We start from the raw sequence: 26,013 nt of genomic DNA on the forward strand, positions 1-26,013 counted from the left end.
TGACAGCGCACATGGCAGACAGCGAGAGAGAGAGCGAGAGAGAGCGAGAGAGAGAGAGAGAGAGAGAGAGAGAGAGAGAGAGATGTAGGCTAATTGAGCATTAGACTACGGCGTCAAGAACCTGTAGGCTATTTAATGAGTAACAATGGATCTACTGAAATGATTCAAAAGTAAAGGTTTCAAGCATTTTACTGCATTTTTTTCATTCACATAGGCTATCGGCAGGGGTTCCTTCATCTACAGAATGTAATGACGAAATAGCCTATTGTAAAAGACAGCAGGTCTATTGGAAGACACAACCCAAACGCATCAATTTGTATACCGACACGAAACATGTGTTCACTGTTTAAGGTTTAGATTGGTAGGCCTACGTTTAACCATTTTTTCCTCGGGAAATAGCATAACCTACTCTTTGGCTATATGCGGCAGGGACATTTGAAACTTTACTTCGAATGTTGTTTAACTCCTATTTAGTAAATATTCGTGTAATGTGCGTATCACATATATAGTCCATAGGCTATTTTATTTCATAGGCATTATTTATCAGACAACCTAAACGCATATTTAATGGCTGAATGTTTTAAGTCCCTTTGGATCTCCATGCGCAACGTAGCCTATTCCTTGCGGTTTAACTTTTACAGTGTTAGAAATAGGAACAGGCGTCTTGGAGGGGAAAGGGGTGTCCTCTCCCCCATCAGATCCCATATATAGTCATATCAATGGTCAAATGTCTGGGAACAGCGAATCGCCAAACAGATCCATAAAAAAGACAGGGCACGGGGAGGGAAGCAGGGGGGGCCGTTTCCAAAAAAGTATTGTATGACCAAAAGAATCCGATCACCCCCTCTCCAAAGTACATATTTGACAGGGTACAGTCCGAAAGAGCTCGCACTCCAGCTTTGCGTTCAGACCGGCACAGACGCTCTCAGTCTCTCTCCGACCTACCTCTTAAACTTCTTTTGGAACACTCGGTGCAGCCGCCCAAACAATAATCAGCCATGGATGCCATCAAGAAGAAGATGCAGATGCTCAAGCTCGACAAGGAGAATGCCTTGGACAGAGCTGAACAGGCTGAGGGAGACAAGAAGGCAGCTGAGGAGAGAAGCAAACAGGTCTGCATTGTTTTATTGGGGAAATCAAATTAATCGATTAGAAAGCACGAATACCGAGTGGCCTCGTGAGCCCAAGTTTACTGGATCGCCTCTTCGGTGTGGATTAATAGAGAATTTACAGAAGACGAAATAAGGAGCATGAAAGAAAAACCGCTATATTGTCGTGTTGGGAATACTTTCTTTTTAAGAATCTGCACCAGATAAGATTTTTTTTACCTTTGCATCGTCAAAAACTGTTACAGAAAGGTGGCTCCTTTGAGTAATTGGTACTTCGTATAGTGCATGCTTCACTGTATTTTTTGTGGATATATATATATATATATATATATATATATATATATATATATATATATATATATATATATATATATATATATAAATGTCTAACACAGACAGGAGCCATGTTGCATTTTTATTTAAATATAATGAAATAACACATTTCAATGTAAAAATAATAATTGTTTCAAATATTAATCTTGCATGTTTTTAAAAGCAAAATTCTTGTTTATATGCATGTATAGTTAGAGGATGATATAAATCAATTGGAAAAGAAATTGCGTCTTACCGAAGACGAAAGAGATAAAGTGATTGAGGAGTTCCAAGGCGCTGAAGAGAAGCTGCTCAGTGCGGAAGAGCTCGCCACAAAGGTATTTTGCCTGCTTCCAAAACTTTCCCTAACTTCTATCTCTCTCTCCCTGTCCCTGTCTGTCCGTGCCTCCGCGCTCCCTGTGCGCGTTCACGCTCTCTGTTTCCCGCTGCACACCCTTCAATCGAACCTCTAAAAGCTCGAGGATGATCTGGTAGCACTGCAGAAGAAACTGAAGTCAACTGAGGATGAGTTGGACAAGTACTCCGAGGCTCTTAAGGATGCCCAGGAGAAATTGGAACTGGCTGAAAAGAAAGCCGCCGATGTAAGTAACGAAGGTCCCAAAAACGCACCATTCCTGCATTTCTCTGCTTCTCCACAGTCTTTCTTCAGACGTATTACCGTAAACATGTAAAATGACAGTGTGTAGACTATGTCATATACCTAAGTTTCTTATTGCAACCTGGTTTAACCCAATTTCAATTGTTTATACCCAACTTGCTTTGGCTAATCCAGGTGGAGCTATACCTGTGCCCCACCCTACTTTCCATATTGCTTGGCAGTATGAATGCTGTTATAATACACAGTTGAATCAAAAAAAGAATTATTTAGCCTTTGTTTTTTTTTTTTCAGTTTACAATGGACATTTTAAATGAACTGTCATTTTATATATCTCATGTATTTGTTACAACACATGAAAAAACATGAACACATTCAATTTAAAGATGTTTTTATTCGGATGTGGGTTTACCCAGTCAATAGACCAGATTAGTAATAGATTCAGTATTCCAATATTACATCATCTACATACAAGCACGTATCAGCTGAAAAAATACACTAGCAATCTTGAAAATGGAGAATCAAGTATGAAAACAAACCTGCTAAATGTGCAGTCTTCACAGAAGAGCAAGCGGATGGTTAAATATAGCTCAGTGCTTTATATGGTCAGGTTAGAACTCACCCACTTTGGCTGTCCCCCTGAGTTAAAAGGGGTGGTCGTTTAAAATGTCAGTGTATTACTTCAGATTAACTTTTGCATAAATTATTCATTGCACTTTAACAGCGTTCATCATGTTTTTTTACACATATTGTGATGTGTTTTCCTAGACAATACTTTACCCTACTCTTGGACTGCAAACATTTCTCCAATGGAGAATTAACTTCAAAGGAAACTTAGTCTTGGACTAGGCTTAATATTTGTCTGGGGGAACCAGCCCACAATGTCACAATCAAACCAAACCAGAGAAAAGGTTTTACTGAATCTTCATGAATGAATGTAGGCGGACATAGTAAGCTATAATAAACTACCACAATATTTGCATATAAAATGTGTGTCTATAGCTTATTCAAGGATTGGATACATTCACCTGACCGTGTTGTGAGCCCAATATACGTTTATTTGGGGGTTCTGGCGAATGAAATGGACGTTTTTTTGCAGGGTGCGCCATAAAAGGAAAACTATGTGAACTATTTGCAAATGTTCAACATAAGCAATTTAATTTAAGCTTTAACGTTCGGTAGCAGATAAGTTGGAAAGTTATTGGGGCAATTATTATACTCTCACAATGTGCACATTTATATTGGATATTTATTTTATTAATAATTCATTATACTTTAATACTTAATTAATACTTACTTATCAATAAATAATTTATATTATACCAGTGCTACAATTATTATTGCTAATGTTTCCCTTAGTTTTACAGTTCATTATTTTGGAAAGTTTCATAACAATTTTTTTTTTTTTTTTTTTCAAAAAGAAAATCGTATAGATATGTGTATAGTTAAATTATTTAAGGTTCTCGTTTTCTCGTTTTTTTCACGCACTATAAATTATAGGCTATGTACTATAATATAAACTTGAGAATTACATTACAGCGAGTAAAGGTCTGAGGATTCTTTTTTTTAAACACCCATGTTGTAGACTGGATGCAGTCCTTCTTGTCCAATAAATTAAAGGAAAATTTGCTAGTTGTAATTTATATATTATTTAATGTGGCTCGCAAATTATCTCTGATGAGTGAACAATAATTTGTACCAGCAGAGGGAGCTCATTGCTAACGCAGCTAGTGTATGAATGTGCTATTGGAATGTTAATAGTTAGGCACGCCAATTATAATGTCAATTTACATTCTCTAGCAAACACCTTTCCTTATTATGCATTTATCAATGATTCTGCAACTGCAGAAATGTCATGAATTCAATTTCCATTGTCATTGTATGTGTGCTCGCCTGGGGCTTGGCTATGAAAACAAGGTTACTTCCGGTATTTAGCGCAGACGTTGCTGCGCGTCTCCACTCTAGCAAAGAACGGAGCAGCTAACGTAGTTTCTACTTGCACAATCCACGGGTTTTTGATACGCGCCGTGCTAACTTTCAAGAAAGTCATAAATACGTTAGGTGCATTCTTTAATAAAAAAAAATGGCAGGATTAACATCACTGGAGGGTGTTAAAAGGAAAATAAAGTCCCTGCAAGAGCAGGCTGACGGTGCTGAAGAAAAAGCTGAGAGACTGCAGAAAGAACTGGATTTGGAAAGAAAAACAAGAGAATCAGTAAGACTTTGTTAACAGTAACATACGGAAAATGTATCGACTGAAATAGCCATAATTTCTTTAATTAAACCTATGTTCTAGTAAAAATAACGCTGAGTGTTAGTTGGCATCCGCATGTGTGAGACGCGAAGATGATGGATGGAAATGATTGATGTTGTGCAGCAATATAGCTGAATTTCCCAGGTACCCAGGCTAAACTTGATTATGTAGGCTAACGATACGGCCTCGCAGCACTAATATTTACTGTAGCTAGCTATGGTAGCTACAAATCGAATCAGTAAATTATTTGTTTCGTGGGCTAATTTGGATAGGTTTGATCTATTGTGTTGTAAGTTCACTTAATTAGTTCCGAGCTGTGAGGCCCCAGCTGTTTTAGCTTGCTTGTTTTTGACTGGCTAGCTATAAGCTATAGCTTTGAAACGGAGTTAATAGTTGTTCAATGGTGGAGAATCGCTGAATGTAAACGATTCGCCATAGGTTAAACAAATGACCGATTTGGGTAGGGGGGAAACATGCCAATTGAGCTAATTGTCTTCAGAAAATGTACATTTCTAAAATAATTACTTCCAGGTCTTTCTGATCATTTTAAATAATGAACATGTATAGACTGACCCGTATTTGAAACGTGCTAATATGCTTATTTTATATATATGTATTTTTTTTTAACGAGCCGCAGTTTGGCAATACATCTTTTTTTGGATCATGAGTTAGACGTACACTTTGATTAACCTTGAGTGAAGGCGGAAAGGACATAATTTGATTTATCCACGCATATCTTGTGAAACATAATATGCAAGTCTAAAATATGTTGTCAAATGTATTGATTTGGCAATAGCATCAACATCACTCGGCATCAGGGAAGGGTTACTAAAAACTGTTGAACGGGCTGACTAATTTTCACCACTGAGCTACAGACTGAATGCAAAGCCACTGTGAGCAAGTCTGTCATCTGCATCCTTTTCTACAAATGGTTTCGACTTTTTTTCTTCCCTTATAAGGGCAGAAATTAGGCAATGCATTATAGTGTGAGCTGCGCTCAGCCAGCCTGCTCCGATTAACAACTAGCACTTACTGAAGCGGGAAGTACATGCCTGTTTGTACTCCCAATTAGCAGAACAGTCCATTGTCGTTAATTCAGAAGCGACTGACATTGTGTGGTTTATAAAAATCAAAACACAACTTTATTAAGGCAGAGTAGTGGGTAGTAGATGGTAAAGATGCACAAGGCTTCATCCTACTCTCCTCCCTAGTAGTTTTATGGTATGCTAGACTGCAGAAGTTTTGCAGTGAACCCACCACACATGGATTGCATGTGGTTTAATTTTACATGTCATCAGTAGCTGTCAAATGGCAAAAAATGAATTAGACCACTTGTGCAGTCTTAATTTCTATTCCTCAAGCCATAATATTGTATTTAGCCAGGTGAGTCCCATTGAGATGCTTCTATATATAGTATATCTCCTCTGTAACCCATTCAAATAAATACAGTGTTTCACACTGAATGAAAATGCTTAAGAGCTGAATAATTGGAAATTATGGTGCACTACTCCACCACAATAACTGCTGTACATCCATGGAGAGTGTATTAACAACATTGTGAGAGTCAGATGATAAAAGTTAATCTCATTTTGTTTATGTTTGATCCACCCTTAAAGCGTTTCAGATCCTCCAGCGGCACCCTGTCCCAGCATAATCCCTGTTAGCCTGCCAGTGTCTCCAATATAAGGTCCAAAATGGTTCATTTTTAAACCATTAGTGTTGCTGTGAGAATTTGAGTCGCTGTACGCTACTAGACAGTGACTGGGCCAGGGACTGAAGTAACATGACTTGGGTGGCGATATGTGACATGCAAACGTAAACTGCATTATCGTTTCCTGCTATTGTTGGACCTAATGACTCGTTTAATACTGCAACTGCAATGTTGAGGGCAGAAGTGAGATTAGCGGTTCTGGTTTGAAGGTGTGGACCTTCAAAGTTTTCCTTTGGTTCAGCCTTGGTCATTGCAATATACTTTCGACCACACATAGACACACGCACACACAAACACTCAGACACAGAAGTGAAACTAGTATAGGGATAAAGACTGTTGGCCGGTACACTCTGTAAAGGAGCACTGATATATACCGCGTTGTGTTTCTGTTTTGGGTTCCTGCGCATGCCTGTCCTCTCTGCGTATGTGTGTGTCCCCTGTGCTTCTCCCTCACTGACCCCCGTGCTGTCTCCCATCTCCTAGGCTGAGGGTGATGTAGCTTCCCTGAACAGACGCATCCAGCTGGTTGAGGAGGAGTTGGATCGTGCCCAGGAGCGTCTGGCCACTGCCCTGCAGAAGCTGGAGGAGGCTGAGAAGGCTGCAGATGAGAGCGAGAGGTGTGTGTCTGTGTGGAGTCCCCCTCCCCCCTCCATTGAGCTGCAGCTCTGTGGTGGAGCTCCTTCCTCTACCAGGCTGCCATGTGCAGGCCCTGCGTTGTTTCACATTTAGAAGCACGAGGGTAACTTCCGTACTCCTCCACCAGCTAGCCACAGAGCCCGTTTTCTTTCACGTGCTTTTAGAACATTGTTGTAGTGCAGCTTACGGTCTTCCTGTACTGCTGTTTGTGAGCCATACATGACAGTTGGCCTCCATCTGAAATGCAGTCGTGAAGTTATCAGGCTCTCCCAATAGAATGCAAAGGGCACCTTTCAATCAGTGACAACAAGCGATCCCATTTATTGGCATGAAACAAATGGGGATTGTTTTCGCAGAAACAACAAGGTCGTGAATAAGCAGTGATTCTCTAAGCACAAGGCTGTGTTCTTATGCCTTTGTTTCTTCGAGAAACAGTCCCTCTGCGTTGCACACCCCAGTGCATGGACATGGACCAATCCCTGTGTCCATTTCAGTCTGCACTGTTTATTTGGTTACTATAACCTTATAGTTTAGCAAAGGTCAGCTAGTCTTAGGTCTAAGAAAAGAACACTATAATCTTTTTCTTGTATGGAAATTCATCCTTCGATTCCAGTTTGAATCATACGTTTGTGCAGCTTAAAAGGGGGGTTGAATTTGGCTTTTGGGCGGAACCCAGAAACCAAACTCATCCAGCTGCCATTGAGAAGGGCACTGAATTGGCCATCCTAACCGACTGTTTTAGTCAAGCCACAAGTCAGCCTAGCAATGTACCTTTGATACTTGCTCTTTGAAAAAGTTGGGGGGCTCCTTGCTTAAGGAGTACTGGTAATGGATGTTTTGGCTGAAAGATTTTCACACAACATGCGCAGGCAGGCATCTTGTCGCTGTGTAGAATGTTGACTGACATGTGCTGCAAATGTTTCTCCTTGACAGAGGCATGAAGGTCATTGAGAACAGGGCGTCCAAGGATGAGGAGAAGTTGGAGATGCAGGAGATCCAGCTTAAGGAGGCCAAGCATATTGCTGAGGAGGCCGACCGCAAATATGAAGAGGTCAGTTTCCCACAATCCCCCAACTCCATTCACACAGACCCACAATCCCAGCCCCCAACTCCATTCACACAGACCCAGAATCCCAGCCCCCAACTCCATTCACACAGACCCAGAATCCCAGCCCCCAACTCCATTCACACAGACCCACAATCCCAGCCCCCAACTCCATTCACACAGACCCACAATCCCAGACCCCAGCTCCATTCACACAGACCCAGAATCCCAGCCCCCAACTCCATTCACACAGACCCACAATCCCAGCCCCCAACTCCATTCACACAGACCCACAATCCCAGACCCCAGCTCCATTCAGAGGACACACAGACCCACAATCCCAGACCCCAGCTCCATTCAGAGGACACACAGACCCACAATCCCAGCCCCCAACTCCATTCAGAGGACACACAGACCCACAATCCCAGCCCCTTACCATAACTACTGCTTTAAATTGTGTAGTTCTTATAAAGTGTCTTCATGCCCATGCACTAAACCATTTTTTAAATCCTTAATGAGATGATAGTGGCAAATCCTACTGTTTACCTACTCCCCCTTTAACTTTTGTTTTTAGGCATTTAGGCATTTTCACAAGTACATGTTAATTTTGGTAGACATTAACAACCGCTAATAACACATTACAGTTGTGCACATGATTCTATGCACACACATAGTCATGTTCAGGCAGAGTGTTAACATGCGTGTCTGCTGTGTCTCCAGGTGGCCCGTAAGCTGGTGATCATTGAGGGTGATCTTGAACGTACAGAGGAACGTGCTGAGCTGTCTGAAGGGTGAGATCTTTACCCAACTCTGGGACCTGCATCAACCATCGGCTCGCACGTCTTTTATATTGCCCAGGCAGGCCACAACCACCATCATAATCAGACAGCTGAGCTTGTCATTAGTAATCTGCCTGCTCACTGCATGTTCAGTAAAAGTGCATGTTTTTTCCCTGTGATTTTGAATGGCCTTGCATTTGTCACACCCACTAACAGACGGGCACGGAAAGCTGAAGAAGTGCTTAAAGTTTGGGAACAAATGTTAAAATCGTTAAATGCAACAAACTCACAGGTACTTATAAACTAACTTTATTGATAGCTTTATTTCTGCTGACTAACTTTGCTTTTGTCAACTTCCAAATTTCCTTGGGCTAAATAACCCTCATCTCTGCTGCTTATCCTCTGGTTAGCGCAGCACTTTGTTTTTTCTTGCTTTCTCGTTCACAACCTGATTTTTGCTTGTTGCTTGATGTACTCTTGCCCAGCAGGAGCTGAGAATGTTTGACATTGGACAGGGAATTGTATCCATGTAGTGCTCTTCCTTAAAAAACTTGTAGAGGACCTGGTTTCCCAAATGTCTCTGAGGCTGCATAGTACATCACTGCATTCCACTTCTGCTGCATTTGTCTGTTTTGGAGCGCGTTTTTCTATTCGCTGGATTTGAATTCATTTTGTTTTGTCTGTTTTTGCCCTCTTTCGCTGTCCTTGTCTTGCTTCCCTTTCCCACCTTTGTCTCGTCTGTTCAAACCCTCCCTTCCTCTTTGAACCCTGTCCCCTTCGCTCTGTGCTTCGCCCACGTCTAAAACACCAGCAAATGCTCTGAGCTTGAGGAAGAGTTGAAAACTGTGACCAACAACCTGAAGTCACTGGAGGCCCAGGCTGAGAAGGTAAGGTCCACTCCACGTCCAGTTTGGGCTCTGCTCTTTGAAACCCCCAGACTTCCACAAGAGTGGAAGATCTAAAACGTTTGTAGAATGTTCAGCAAGGAACCTACCGAGTACGTGTACTGTACTTTCCATTTACTTTAGTAATCTTTACTGAATGTCTGTAGCGCACCTTTTGTCATATCCTAGTGCCAAGGTAACAAGTAGCGCATATTTTGAGGCATATTTTCAAAAGAAACCCTCAAATATTTCGTAATGTTACAAGACTGTAGTGCATGGTGTGACCTTGTTTACCATTCTGAGGATAAATCTATACATGTTTTTGATAGGTGCATTGGTGGTGAGCCGCTGTAGGGTCAGAGTAATGCGTTACCTGCGTCGGTAGATTCAGACAGGATCTGAGGGTTTCTCTTCAGAGTCCCTGTGGCTTCTGCTTCAGAAGCAGTGAGTGCGCTGCGGGCTTGGCGGCTCTGTGACACGTGTCCCCCTATCTGTTCACAGTACTCACAGAAGGAAGACAAGTATGAGGAGGAGATCAAGGTCCTCAGTGACAAGCTGAAGGAGGCGAGTTTCCCCCCTGCCGTCGGACAGCCTTCATTCACAGCGTAGTGTGTGTTTGAGTGACGCTAAAAGTCTACCCTCTTCCCCACAGGCTGAGACTCGCGCTGAGTTCGCTGAGAGATCAGTAGCCAAGCTTGAGAAGACCATTGATGACCTGGAAGGTATGATTTTTTTTTGAGTCAATTCCACTTTCCAGCTTTTCATACCAGGCTTCTGTCCTGGTTAGCATCTCTTCACGCACCATTCATTAATCCCAGAGAAATCCACTGTACTGTACTTCTAAGAAAGTACCTAGAAGAATAAAGCCAGCAATCTACTTTCTTTGTTATTTTCCCCTTCATTGCTGCTCACCTATGTTTCCTACTTGTTAGTTGCCTTTAATGTTTATGTGACTTTCTTAATGGGATTAGTGGGCTTATTTCATGAAGTTATAGTTCAGCTACTAGTGTTGCTTGAGTTTGTTTGGTTGATTCAATCATGTGACATAATGTAGATTGGTTTGTCATAACAAGGCGCACAGCATAAGAGGCTACTGCTTTTTGAGGTGACCAGCAGGTTTTACACACCCTGGGCACAGTTAAGTAGGAACCTAGGAACCTTGTCTTGTGGATAAAAACAATATACGCCTCTGGTTGTTTGTAATATAGTGAGAGGACAGACTTTTTAGGTTCAGTTGGTAGGAATTGAGTATAGATTGTGTGTTGTTTTAGATGGATTTTGAGAATTATGTTTTCTCCAGTCAGTTACAGTAGGCTACAGTACACAGTGTGTAGGAATGAAAGAATTTCTCATGAAGCTGTTGCTCTAATTGCGGTGGCTGTGAACCCGTCTCGCTGATGGGTATGAAGGGGGCTGTAGAATTAGGGTGACTTGCACAGCATTCCCTGGCATACCTGAGGAATTTAACATGGCACCAGCGAGTGCTCTCATCACATTTCTGTTCTGTTCCCTGATAACCTTTTTTCCTTTTTCCACTCTCTTTCTCTTTTGGCGCTGTCTGTCATCTCGCTGTGGCCTGATTGGCTGGCCATCTGGATGCACTGTCCTGTCCTTCACCCCTCCAATCCCTCCATCCCTCTCTCGGCCACCTCGCTCCTCCTCTCCCCCCCCTCCCCCAACACCACACCCCCCCCTTAGACGAGCTGTACGCCCAGAAACTCAAGTACAAGGCCATCAGCGAGGAGCTGGATCACGCTCTCAACGACATGACTTCCATGTAATTCACCTGCTGTGCCTGCCTGCGTCTGCACCCCCTCCCCCTCTCCCGACAGCTCGTTCTCCTGCGTTTCTCACACTCGTGTCCCCCGCAGTACCCCTCCCCCAGAAACCACCTGCTGCATTTCTCAGTGACATCAAAGCGCCCCAGTCTGTGGCTCTGTAGTGCTCCCTTTTTCATTTTGGCACACGCCCTTAGTGACATTAATACTCAAAATATTTGTAACAGGGCCTGGGCGTCACATCACGCAAGATCGTGATGGTTTGTTGCCATTTTGACGGGCGGTGAAGAAATGCCTTATGAATGACTGCGTTTCTAACATCAGTCTGGGGCACCAGGACGGTCTCTGGGACCCTTTAGTGTGCAGCAGTGGAATAGCTGATTTTACATTCAGCATTTATACAGAGGGTCAGAGCTGTATAAGTATAACATGGAAACATCACAGACTGACATTCATTTTTTTTATTTCTGCAATTATGGTTTTTGGAGTGGAAAAAGTACTGCTTATTTGGGGGAATATACGTGTTATATTTCAACTCACAATCTCTAGTCTTTATGGTGTTTACTAGGTGTCTGGTTAATCCTCAAACATTGCATGATGTGGTGTTGAACTGAATTAGAACTGTACGCATTTCAGTGAGAACTATGCTAGGTTTTCAGCTATTGTCCCTTACGAACACGGTCTACTTCTGCACTGAAGAGAGACTGATTTTGTGCACGTTCATTGAAGTGGATCCTATTATGTTGTAAAGCCACCCGAAGGCAAAAATGAGTGCCTTTAGTAGTGCCTTAATTCCAGTTTTAAAAAGTGTTCCTTTGTAACTCACCAAAAATTTTAACATTTTTGATGCATGCTGTGGAGTTTTTGCTCACAACACCTGAGACACCCCCCCCCATTTCTCACCTGCATGGCATGAGCAGAACTGTCTGCTTTGCGGTGCGGTTTCTCATTGCTAACTCCCTCATCACACTGTTGTACCTGCTTCTTCCCGCACAGATAAATTGTTCCCCAGATCACATCAGAGACGCCTCCTGCCGGCTGAGCACCTTCTCTCAGTTCCTTTCCCCTTCCTTTCCCGCCCTTTCCTTCACTCCACCGCCTCCTGTGTCAGAGCACGCCCTTCACCGCCGCTCGGCCCATCTCTTGTACAGAACCCATGCAAACATTTTGCTCTGTGTAAAATAAACTTCCTTCCATCTATGTAAGGTATACTTCTCTCCTTTTAATTTCTTCTGTTCCTTCTTTGTCTGTTGGTTTATTGTTATTTTTTCCCCCCCTCCCTTTTTATTTCTTTTCTGTGCTTAATTTATTGTTTGAGTGGCTTCAATAAAACCCAGGAGCTCACAAACTCATGCTCATTTTTTGGAGGAAACCATTCGTCACACGAGTAGGTGCTTTCGTAGTTCACTGGTCACTTAAGCGTGTGAGAGTAGTGCGTGTGTAGATGTGCCTTTATTTAATGTAATTTCAGAGAGATTATGAACCAGAGTTCTGTAAAAGAGGTGAATTACAAATGTTTTTAATAGTTATCCAAATCCTCTGAGGAAGTGACCACTGATCTAGCAGTAGCCCAGGCAAGGAAAGGCCAGCAGTGATTAGTTAGCGGGGCAGCATTTTAGAAGATGCAAACAAAGCCACTTAACCACATGCAGTGTATGGAACGGGAGGAAATGTATGACCCTCATAGAATCTACTAATCTGAAAAGTTGATATTAGAATCTTCCTGGCGGATTTCATTTTTACCTAATGGTGCCCTTAGTTCTCCAAAAAAGCATGGAGTACTTCATGTTACAGTATATTGACAATGGTCACAGCTATCTGTTGCACCTCATTATGAGAGCAGTATTCTGAGGCAAACATTAATCTGCCAGCAAGCAGCTGAATAAGTGTTAGCTTTCAGACTTTTGGTAACAGGTATCAAACACAATGCATTTCAATCACTTCTTAGTATTCAATGATGTTCTATGACTGCATGTTACAAACAAAATTGGGTTATTCCAAATTCAGACTATTGAATACTGTAGATATTCCTTCCATATTGAATGACTGATTCTGTCCCCCCTTTCTTACATATCAACCCTAAAGTGCACTACTCTATTTAGCGGTTTGCTACTCAACCCTAGTTCTAGAGGGCTGCAATGTCTGCAGGGTTGTTTAACTTACCTAGCCACCTTATTCATTTCATTGTCTGAGATGAACTAGGTGTGAGATCGTTAATGGTTTAAAGTTAGAGTTGTGGCCCTTCCAGCCTGGGTTTAGGAGATCTGTATTGTGTCAGTGTTTGATCTCCTATTGCATCCTCATCACACCCAAACACACTACAAATGGTTTGAAGTCATGCGATTCTCTGTTATGTAGTAATGTCACGTATAGGTAGAAGACATATTTTTAAGATATTGTGTGCTCCATTTAGAATCATTAGTATACATAATGTGATGGCATGAAAATCTGGTCATTTTGACCACTAAAAAGCTGGGAGTCTTGTTACCTCTCACACACACACACACACACACACACACACACACACACACACACACAAACACACACACACCAATGGACAGAAGAAGCATGGGCTTCACCACCTCAATTGTGCAGTAAACATTGTTTGCCCCTTAATAGGATGGTTTCAGGAATCAGTCAGGAGTCGATAATATTGTCCAGTTTTGATGACCATTTGTCTTTCTGAAATAATGTTATCTAGCCAGTTTGTGGCTTTTTCATGCCAAGTTATTAAAATTGTGCCTTGTGAAAGTTGTAAATTTTGGTGATGCATCAAAAGTCCTCATGTCATAGAACAGGTGGGCAACAAGGGCTATATCAGTTTCTATTTTTCCATAGCACCTTCTTGCCTCATTTCTTAATGAGCCATAATGTTTACAGCGCCTGATAAAGCATGAAAGACAGCCAAAGACTGTCCTTAGGTTCCCATTTTAACTTGAGTGAACTGGTGTTACAGGCCATTAGCTCATTTAACGAGGTTATGGTAGCCATTGGTGGAAACAAAAACCCGCCTATTCACCAGCCCTTCAGGACCGGTATTGCCCACCTCTGTCATAGAACATTGAGGCCTAAGTGAACTCAATGAATCCAGTTGTTAGAGGTTTTGGTTTTTTCAATGTGCAGCACCCTACCCTTTGGAGTAAGTGCTAGTTCATAGACTGGTCAGTGCTATGTAGAAGTGTTAATGGATTGGAGTTGAGGTTATCGTTCTTCTGAGGAATAGCCTGATGGGACTTCAGGTGCATAAAAGACCTTACTTGGCTCCATCTTGGCCCTTCGATCTGTGGCTTAAGTGATGCCTTTCATACTGGTAACCATTGGAACAATGACCACAGCCGGTGGAAAAATGCAGAGATATCCGCTGGAATGAATAACATGTAGCCTAAGTAGGCTTTTGGTGAATAGCCTCATTCAAAAGTTAAAGAAGCAAGTATTCAAACATGACACTACTGGAAGGTGCTCTCCCCTCTGACTCTGTCTTTTTGCACAGATGTATCACTTTGGAGGGAGTGATGAGTAACCAGCATTGCCAAATATTAAATTATCATAGCTGTATACGTGGTTTTTAAAGGAGTAACATGGTGGTTGTTTACACTTTCTAGGTTTTTATATGCAATTTGCACAAGAGGGCTTTGAAGAAACACGATGAAAGTGTTAAATATGTCTGTTCTTTCATTTGGAGAAGTAAGCGTTTTAAATTTATCGTCCTATTTTCAACCGGTTGGGAATTTTTTCCTTGTAGTACGTCTCACGAGGATAACCACGCCCCTTATCCCTCCCCTATAACCCGTGACCAACAGTGTGTCGCTGGCCTACATGAAAGTGGTGGCACGTCATAGCTAATTGACAGTTTAGGCTTAGAGAATTAAGTTTTAAAATACATTTAAATGACTGAATACTAAAATAATTATGCGCATTTATTTTATTGTTGCCTAAAGACAACTGGCAACCACCATACTTCAACCACCATATGATAATTTTTTAAAGAAAATTATCGTACATAGTCAAACAGAGCGTATATTTGGCAAGTAACTGTTGAATGTAATCAACTGAATGACTTCATATTAACTGTTCGATGTCTGTATACAATGGAATAGCAATCACTGTTTTAACTTACGCTTATATTGGAAATATGACACTGCTCCCCCCTGCTGTTGGAACATTGCAAGTATTTCAGACAGCAATGAATTAGAGTGCTCACATTTGCCACCTGGTGGTGGTTGTGTGAACAACTAGCTACTGTGGGAAAAAAAAAAAAAAAAAAAAAAAAAAATGCAAATTTGCTGCCACCCCGCAGATCTCCCAATGCAGGAGTGGCAAATGAAACCCAAAACCCCTGTAAAGGGTTCAGAGACATTGCATTACTTCCATTGTCACATGGCATTCTTTGTCTACATCACTGACCCATCCTTTAATTAAAGGTAGAGTATGAGCAGGTGTGGGCTTTCATTGAGTGGCTTTCTGTAATCCCCTAAACTCCTTGCTACATTTGGCTTGATCTGTTTTTCTGAACTAACACTTGTGTGATTTCTCTTCTTTTCTCTGTCTCTGTCCCGGTCCCTGTCTTTAACCTGCTGTCCAGATCCACTCTACCAGCAACTTGTGAAAAATCGCCTTCTTTCTAACGAACTAAGACTGGCTTTGATCGGAGATTAAAAAGTATCTTACTGTTATCTGGGTTGTACTTTTATAACCTGAATATTTACTCTTCCTTATGCACTGTGGCTACAGATGTGTGTAAGAAATATGTAGTATATCGTTCTGTCTTGGATGAGACCAAAAATATATTCAGGAGATCAAAGGAAGACTAACCAAACTGTCATTCAAGAGTGATGCCTTAATTTGTCACATAGTGTACAATGACTGAAATTAACATTCCTAATACTGACCCGTATTGCAAAATAGTATATGCTGTATATCATATGCATATCTTTATCCTAATTTTTAATGCATGCCAGGAATGTACTTTGTTTATACCATAGTATAATATGTGTGTATTGTATTTTTCAGATGGCTACTAACTAAAGTGAATGCTCACTGTGTACTGTGTATAATATGAACGTATATTTTTGTAATGGTACATCCAATCAGATGGTATGAATGCAATGTTGCTGCAAAGTAATGGCTTTATTGGTTTGCCATTCAGTTTCTATTGTAAAATTCTCTTGAATTGGAGAAAGTAATCAAGTAAATGTTGCTGTATGCTATTGACTGCATCACAAGATGAATTTAATCCATTTTATTTGGTGTTCTAACAGAGAAACTTTCAAATGCTAAAGAAGAAAACGGGGACCTGCATCAGATGTTGGATCAGACTCTATTGGAATTAAATAATATGTGAAAATCTGGGTTTCCTTCTCCAAACTTAGGTCATTTTTGTTGGTTTTACTTGCACCATGCTTACCATGATTCCCCTGGCCCCCTTCCCCTCCACTTCTCCCTCTTTCACCCCTCTGGTGGAAAAAGAGTAACCAGAAGCTTTGCATGCTCACTGACGTGCTTTCAGTGAGGCACAGTGCAGAACCAAGCCAGAGGGATTGGACAAGCCAAATAGGAGAAACACTAGCATTCCAACAACCTGATCATTTTAATGATGTCTGCATTTTGTAATCAAATAATTATTATAATTTTTTTGATAAATATGATGATTGCCAAAAATCTAACTTTTCCTCTCCCTTCCTCTATTAAAGGTGATGATTATCATACATCCCAGTTTCAATAATAAGCCTCCCTTGAAAAACAAATATTGCACTTGTAGATTCTATTATGCACATGCATTATTAATTGGGCCAAATCCTGAGTAACCACAAGGTTTTGTTGAACAGATGTATTCCTTCTTATACTTTGTACTTTTGTATAAATATAATGTCCTCAAGTCTGTGTGCATTGCATAGAATTGCCAAGGTCATACATACACACATGCTACTGTGGAGGTGACAATTGAGTGGAATAATTTCAAAAGTTTATTCATAGGTAGTTTTGTTTATATTGTAATTTCTATTTTAGTAACTGCGCCATTATTCTCTAATGGTTGTAAGAGGATTCATCAACAGTCAGTAGTATTTATTTTTACTTTAAAAAACAAACCATTCCAAAATGTACGGCAGCATTAACGTTCAGAATGTTCCGTGTTCTCCCACACTTTTAACCCTGCAGTTTGAAGGACTTCCTTCTTTTCTTTTTTTTTGTTACACATTTTAAATGTTTGCTATATGTGAAATGTACAAAGTTCATAAATTTAAATAAAACCACAATGTTTTGAGATTTCATAAATGGTGTAATATTTGTGTGCCCTCTTTAAATTAAGTGCAGCATTCTTTTAATTATTTGGGTGTTGTTGAAATTATAAACTTTATTCCTTCCATCCCAGAAATGACGTCAATTTGATCAGAATTGAATTATCCTTTACCATAGGTAATATGCACTTGGTTAGCAATTAAGTTCAGGAAAATTTTTACCAAGCCGTGTAGGTGTGTCTAATGACAGGATTGTGGTGTATTACCATGTACATCCAATGCAATTGTACAAAACCTTTTTATGGTGGTTAGGGTAACATTTGCTGCTTCTCACATAAACTTCACATGAGCCACACTTACTGCTAAAAAATTTGAATTACCCTAAATATATCCCACATATGTAATTGTAATTATGTCGTCTTTTACTATAGCTTGTCCGCAAGTAGTGTTTTGTTTGTTTAAACCTTGCTGTTGAATGTGGTCCATGGCATGATTCAATTACTAGACCAGGCCTTGACTTGCTAGCTATAATATTCAAGCTGGCCTAATATTTGTAAAACATTTGCAAAAAGATTGAATTTTACACATGACATTATATTAGTCATTTGGCAGACGCTCTGATCCAGAGGGGCATACAATAAAGTGCAAATCAGAGCATCAATCATAACTGATAACTGTTTATAAATAAGAACGGATAACAAGATTTATTTATGTATATTAAATATTCTTCCAGTACAACAATAGGCATTTCCATTCCCTGATTTCTAATCTGGACAATCAGCAGGCGTTGAATAGCCCTGTGTGAAGTATGGCCTGGAAATGTATTATAGTCTTTGCGTACAAAATAGGACTCTGTATATGCGATAACCTGCAGATAATTGAGTACATTTTTTAGGAATGGTTAGCCTCAATTTGTATATTTTACTTTTAATTAACCCCTTAAGTAACGTCCCTTTTCTTGACACAAGCTTAAAATTTTCATAAAATGGTTGCTATTCTTGAACCCTTTTGACTAGGTCTTCTGAAGCTTTTCTTCCCACTGAAAAGATTTTCTGTTTTTGACTGGATACAGCTTATTGTAGCTGTGGCTGGTCCACTTAGAAACACACTGAAGTCAAGTCACAACACTGAACATCTTGTCGCTGAAGTGCAATGGCATTTTAAAATATGTTATACAGATAAAATCTTGAGTTTTAATGCTTTCGAATGGTATCTCCTGTTACCATACTGATTGAAAATTGCACCCAGGAAAAAAAATAACCTCACCCGCACAGGGACGTAAGAGGTTGAACAGGACATATCATGTATGTGGTGTGTGCTAGAGGGAATGACATTGCTTTGACATTGACCATGATGAGATCACTTCCAGTGGCTGGAACAATCCTCAACACAATGTTGCCAACATATTGCTGCAGATTGAGGATCACACAACAGCCCCTTCCCTGAAAGGGTAAGCTCTCAGAATGGTAATCATGCCTTGAGGGACCCTATTGTGGATACCTTTTTCCTCAGTATTTTATTTAGATTTTTGTAGATTGCAGTAAATCTTAAACTATAATCGAATATTTATCAATATTGCACTTTTTTCCTTTGGGCAACCCATTTTGTTGAAAATCAAGGTTGGTTCTGGCCTATTTTCTTAGGCCAATGCTAGCTGCACATTATTAGTCATATAAACAACATCTTCAACATCTGTGCACAGACTTCCTGTCTCTCTGGAAGCTGCTTCCTGGGTGGACAGGAAGTGGTGTATGTCGAGTATGACTTCATGTATTCATCGTATTTAAGGCCAGTACTGAAAGCAATATATCAGTGGTGCAAGGGATCTTGGTCTGTTACATATGGCAGGCTGGGTCAAGGTGAAGATTAGCTTGGAGGTGGACTGAGAAGCTTATCACAATTTTTGGTTGTGTTGACAGCAACAATCTCTGAAAATGTAAACCAGAGAGCGCAGTACTGGAGTTTCTCAGTGGCGTTGACTGGACTCACTCAGCTGTCATGTAAACATTCAAGCAGCACATTCAAGCAGCCCTCAGCTCTGGAAGATAAAACACAGAGTGAGAGAAAGCTTAAAGTTTGGAGCCACTGCTCTAACGCTCCATCTTAACCTTAAGTTGCAACTCTACATTATGTACAAAAATCAATGCAGTTCCACTTCAGATAAATACAACCAAAAGACAATGCACACAATATGCATTATATTTATTATTATTGTTGTTATTTTTATTGTTACTATTGAGGAAGGTCAGATAATTGCTTTCTTCTCAAGTTCTATACTAACCTGGGAACCAAGTTTGTGTCTGGAAGTTAGGGAAAGCAAAGGATTGTGTAAGCATTGTGTATCTGCTCATAGGGATGATTACATGACCAGAATGGGTGACCTTAATGCACTTAACCATGACACCATGATTAAGGTTAACATGCTTAACGTGGCTATGTAAAGCCACTTTCAGTTGAAACGTGGCCGTCCCAGGAGGTCACAGGTCACCTGTACAAATACTATATAATGTTATAGACCATATAAGCATATTGGTGAACATTACATAATATACAACTAATTATTAGCCTTGGCATTTTGGTGCTAGTGTTAGTATTCCTCAAAATGTTTTTTCATTTTGTTTTTTTTGGCATATCCTGCCTTGGCTAGTTTCCTCATGATATTAAATAATGATGAAAACAGAAGAATCCCAGAAATGTGGGGAGATCTCATTGATAATGGTGATGGTTATTGCAAATAATTATGCTTTTTAATTTAAATTATCTGCCAAGATCTAGAAGGAGATTCCAGTGAAATGCCTAGGGTAGATGCAGCAAGCTCGTAAGGTACAAAGAAAGCTATGTTCTTCATGTACAGCTGCAGTGATGAAGGTGTTTAACCAGTGTTGGGGATTCATTTTCAAAAATATATAAAAATAAAAACAATATTATATTTGCCAGCCTAAGACCTGCATAAAGGGAAAGAGACATTTCTGAAAGAGACATTCTGTGTGCACCCCATATGCATCTCACACTGTTCGACAGGTGGAACTACCAACATAAATGTCTTCCCAGTTGCCAAATGTAGCATGAGATATGGCCATAAAGAAACATGCATCCACAAAGCTGTCCACATATTACATAATTAGGCCTTTTTTCTATGAGGATGTTTAACATGAAATGCATAAGTCAACAAATTATACTGTTGTGTCTGAAAGTACGGTGTCTATGGTAAAAAGCAAAGGGACTTTTAAGTATTGACAGGGAGCTGGTTCTAGTGGCCAGGCTGTGGAGTTCATTCTACCACTAAGAAACTGGAGTGACTAAGTTCTCTGGTGGGTGGCTTTCTATATATATCTCATGAACTTTTTTAAGGCTTTAATTGGCATTTGATTTACAGAAGCGTCTGCATAATGCACTGTAAGCAGAAGTTGGAATGAGTTTCTCTCTGTTGCAGTCAGCAGTCATGTGGTATGTGATGACAGATTTAGTTTTCTCTCCGATGCAGTCTCAGTGTAACCTGAGTATAAAGGATCATCTAATTGTGTTGTCTTTTCTTCTGAAGCAGGGAGGATGTGGCTTTCACACACAGTGGGGTTGGTTGGGGCTGGCTTCCTGGAGGATCTGATGTTCCGGGCGTCACATTCAACAGCTCTCATGTTTGAGCATTTTGCTGTACTGCTCATGTTGCTGGTGACTCACGGTTATCAGCTATGAGAAATCAGAATTATAGTATATATAATAAGCACTGAAAAACCAATAGATGCTTAATTACATACTTGGGAATGGGTGCCACTCTGTACACACCACTGATACTGATGATAGCTGCCAAAGTCCTTCATATAACAAAGTAAATATCATTTTAAAAATGTGTTTTGAGTGCACAACTTATCAGATGCGGCATAGTAATAACCTGTCTAAAAATGTTTGTCCTGTGTTATCAAAAACGTGAACAGTAAGTTAATATCCTAAAGAATGTATCTAATGTGTGTTGATTAGTGAGCTCATGCACTGCACAGAAACAAATTGTAAGCAAAGTACAGCAAAGTCACATATACTGCTCTTGGGTTCATGTGCTGTTGGGCTGACTGGTCAGGACTGTGCTGTTAAAGGTTCTCACTGACACTACAGTCATTAAATGCAGTGTTAGCATCCTACAGCACCACCTGCTGGTAACAAAGTATCCATGTCCAAGACCCACTAATGTCCTAAAGTCAAATCTCTTTTTAATTGTGATAATTATTTTCACATTAGGCCGGATGATATCATCAGTAGAATTGTAACTGCTATAGATATTACATTGTTACCTCTCAGGAAATAAGTTTGAGAGCTCTACAGACACACTAATCTTTAACAACTGAAGAAAGTGTACATTTAATTAAATCAGCCACAAATATTTGTATGTGTATACATTTAGTTGGTATGAAAGTATGAAGATTATATTATTTACATGCACACATTTCTAGCACAGAGCTACTGCATTTAACTCTTCTATGACTGCTTGATTGCATGGTCATTGCTGCAGGATGAGGACAGGCACAGGGGAGAACAGGGAGGCTGACATCAGCAGAACACCCCAGAGAGAGAGAGAGAGAGCGAGAGAGAGAGCAAGAGAGAGAGAGAGAGAGAGAGAGCGAGAGAGAGAGAGAGAGGACGCCCTGAGCTTCACTCTCACCTGGGCAGGTTGCAGCCAAAGACACCATCGTTTATACAAAATGATATATTTGGGCTTAATGGGCCTTAATGCATCCTCAGATGATGTGAGTGATCATTATGGGTAATGTTGTTCTGAAGGTGGCAGAATAACACTCCCAGAAAGAGCACAGCTGCTGTTGCACCCTCGAGTACACCTCATTTATATTACTGCTCTAAATATCTGCTGTCTAAAAGGATGATCTTTTTCAATTTCCCTGAATAAGGACATCCACTAAACATATATATATATATATATTTTTTATCATGCAAGCCTCACTTTAAAGTCTGTTGACCTCCTGATCAGTGGCCACCCCCTGCCCTGCAGCACACTACAGTGACATAGTGCAGTGGTTGCAAAGGGCATGGGCAGGGACTCTAGTAGAACTCATGATAACTACATTAACATGGTGTGTAGATGACCTTTGAACATCTTGAAAATACATTGTGCAAAAGCGCTCACACATTGGAGTTTGTTCAAACTTGAAAAAATGTGACAAAGTGGTCACTGGCGTTGCTATAGTTTGCTTGTGTGATGTTGGTGCTTGGGAGGCTTGAACTGAAATAGTACTTAGAGTGATGCTCAGGTGATAATCAGTTAAGCTGTGTCACTTATTCCATGGCCAAAGTCACTTCGATCACATTTCTTCCACATTCTGACATTTGGGCTGAAAAACAGCTGAACCTCTTAACCACGTCTGTATGCTTTAATGCATTCAGTTGCTGCCACATTATTGGCTAATTACATATTTGCATTAACAAGCTGGTGTACAGATCTACCTAATAAAGTGATCACTGAGTGTATGTGAAACTTATGGAACAGGACAGCTTGACAGAGACTGAGAATTTGTGGTGTGAATCTTGCATACCATCTAATAAAACAAATATGATGAGGCTTTGTTTCTAGAATTTGAGTAGAGGTAGAGCCTGGGAACTCCAAGCCAAATTGTAAGCCAAGATTTACTGAGAAGCCTTTTTTAATTATTGTGTCCTTTCTGTGCTTCTTAATGAAAAGTAATAGTTCAGTTCAATAGTGTTCAATTAGAAAGTTAATTTTTGCCAACACCTCTTTTTACTTTTACTGTATCACATTTTGTGAATCCAAACACTTTGGAGTCAAATCAGGTTTTCAGCACACAGCCACATTCTAAATACAAAGCTGTTGCACATTACAACCGCTTCCCTTTTAATGTCATACAATACCAGCCTTACATAATCATAGCAGAATGACTCATCGCCCGAATCTTAAAAAGGGCACCCAAAAACAGAACCTGTGCACTCTTTTTATTTTAAGTCTCAAGTAGTGAGAGAAATATTCTCAGTCTAGGAAAGGGCAAATAACTTATTCTTGACTGTTATTTATTATCTCTAGCTGATATATACATTAAAGGCAAATACTTTTCAAGATTCGAGGGAAGACATATCTGCTTATGGTTGTTCTCAGTAGTCTTTATTATAACTTAAGAAATAAACACATGCAGCAGTAAGTCATGCTGTCACCATACACTTTGTAAGACATTCTTATCTGAATTAATTCTTCATTAGTGGTACAGTATATATTGTGCAGTAGTAGCATGACTCAGTACTCAGGAAACGTCAATGACCACCCTAGCAACCTCTGCAAATTGGCCTTAACACACAATGGCCTTAGTAACACCTGCAGTTATCAGCACAACTGAGAATTGCAGATGTGAGGTATTATCATGAGATATCAGTTTGAATTAATAATGGACTATGTCTGGCTTGTATCACTTAGTTATGGTTGTTGGAGGTGTGAATTAGTACAAAGTTCTTATTTTCATTCGCATTTGTCTGGTAAATAAGGAACTAGGCTTGCAACTAGAAGGTTGTAGGTTCAATTTCTAGGTGAGATTGTATGCTTAGCTGAAGTACATACTTAGATTTAACATATTTAGCTGTGCTGAATGGGCTTGTAAGTTCTGGAAAAATGTGTCTGCTGAATTCACCCTTGGGAAAGTGCGTTTACCAAACATATTATTAAGATTTTTTTTTTTTGTAATTTTTGGGTACTGAACTCCAGACAAGTTTTTATTTTACATCAAAGCAAGGCACTCAGCTTTAATTACTGTAAGTTTAAGGGAGTAAACTTGGGCCCGGATAAGTGTGTCAGCTAAGTGAATAAAAAGATAATGTAAGCCCATAAAATAATATGGCCATGATTCAAGATTTGTCCTTTCATTGGACAAGCATATGCAGGTGCTATGTATTTTATATATTTTTTTTATTTTATTTTTTACCATATTTGAGAGGAATGAATGATCACACTGGTCAAATACATTGGTCTGTTTTAATTAATATAATTATTTTGTCTGGTAAGAGGTAATAAAATGCACAACAGAAGGGTAATTCAAAGAACACAAATCAGGGTACACAGGCAGAGAAATGCTGAAAAGAACGGTCAGAACTCATTCCAATCTGGCAAAGTAAACAAGGAAAACAGAAGGGTATAAATACACAGACGATTTAACTGAAATGACAAACAGGAGCAGGGAAATGAGCAACGAGCAACAGGCAAATGACAGAACTACAGAAAGTGAACTAGGACAAGAGACATGAACACAACAGGTAGAAAACAGGAGACGCTAGAACGGGGAATCACAGAGTGTGACAATGAATGCATTGTGGGAGATAGAAAAGTTACCACAGTTTGTAAGGGAGCAGGGGCAGGAGACCAAGAGCAACCGGGAAGGGATCACAAAGTTACCAACGATAAGTTGGATAACCACTAATATAGGCGAGGAATATAACAGAAAACGGGAGAGACTCCCTGCCGAACTACCCACTGAAACAAAACCGTGAAAGTGCAAACTAGCACGAAATCTCTAAAGAAGTGGATGAGTTTTGTGAGAACAGAACGTAAAAAGGGAACCAAACTCCCCGGCAATATGCCAACCGCAAATCTGACCTGAGCTATAATGGTCAGGAAAAATGGGCTAAACCTTAAGTGCCAAACTCTGCCACTCGCTCCTCAAAACAGAAGCGGAACCAAGAAACAAAAATAGGGAAGGTTCTCAGGAACTAACCAACCCAAAGGAAAACAAAATAGGTCCCTACATTTCTCTATTTCTAATTTATAACTGAATGCTTTTGAAGACTACTAGCAGTCTTCGAACAACTCTCTAGCTGTCTACCTCAATACCTCTATACCGGCTCTGTGCACCTGTCAAACTGAAACACAAAAGCTCAGAGCAGTGCCAGGAAGAGACTTAAATAGTTCTCCAAGCAGCTGACTGCAATCGGCCATGATTACACCCGCGTTCGACATGCAGGAGGTAATTTCTCCTGCTGAACTAAGCCGGCAAGCCCTCTAGAGGTCTAGAGCGGTAAATACTGGAATTTCCAGAAGTAGACAGTGAAAACCATGACACAGTTATGGAAAGCATTGTGGGAATTTTACTTCCACATAGGCTAGAGGACTGAGAAGGACTATTTATGCACTAATATTGTGCCGCCAATGCAGGCATACCACAGGCACCTGATCGAGTATCAAATTCAAAACTTTGGTTCTAGCCTTCCAAGCAGTTAAGGGGTCTTCCCCAGCTTACCTATAAAAAATCATCAGACCCTACACCCCTGCCAGACCTCTTCGTTCAGCTTCCACAGGCCGCTTGGCACCTCCCCCTCTCCGAACTTCCAGCTCACGCTCATGACTACTGTCTGTTCTGGCTCCGCAGTGGTGGAATGAACTCCCCATTGAGGTCAGAACTGTAGAATCTCTTCCCACCTTCAAGCGCAAACTGAAGACGCACCTCTTCAAGCAGCAGCCTCTTCCCCGTCCCTCCCTACCTCCCTGTGAACCTTAATTGTTGTCTTTCTGTGATTTACTTTTTTGTGTATCGGTATTTTTAGTTTGGTAAGCAGTGTTTGGCTAGTTAAGTTTGGTCACTTTTGCTTTGTTTGTTTGTTTGCTTGTTTATTTGTTTGTACTTCCCTCTAGGGTCTTTCAGCACACTTATCCCTGGTT

General features: G+C 40.4%; 1 protein-coding gene across 1 annotated transcript; it reads left to right on the top strand.

Moving 5' to 3' along the window:
- Positions 1–874: 874 nt before the first annotated feature.
- LOC133130770 (tropomyosin alpha-1 chain) lies at positions 875–12,324 on the top strand. The gene is made up of 10 exons (XM_061245594.1): positions 875–1,112; positions 1,898–2,023; positions 6,486–6,619; positions 7,572–7,689; positions 8,404–8,474; positions 9,274–9,349; positions 9,848–9,910; positions 9,999–10,068; positions 11,045–11,123; positions 12,121–12,324. The coding sequence occupies exons 1-10, from the start codon at positions 999–1,001 to the stop codon at positions 12,122–12,124; spliced, it is 855 nt and encodes a 284-aa protein (XP_061101578.1). The 5' UTR covers positions 875–998; the 3' UTR covers positions 12,125–12,324.
- Positions 12,325–26,013: the final 13,689 nt, after the last annotated feature.

Source organism: Conger conger, chromosome 6 (assembly GCF_963514075.1).
Source record: "Conger conger chromosome 6, fConCon1.1, whole genome shotgun sequence".
In the NCBI taxonomy this organism is placed as follows: Eukaryota; Metazoa; Chordata; class Actinopteri; order Anguilliformes; family Congridae; genus Conger; species Conger conger.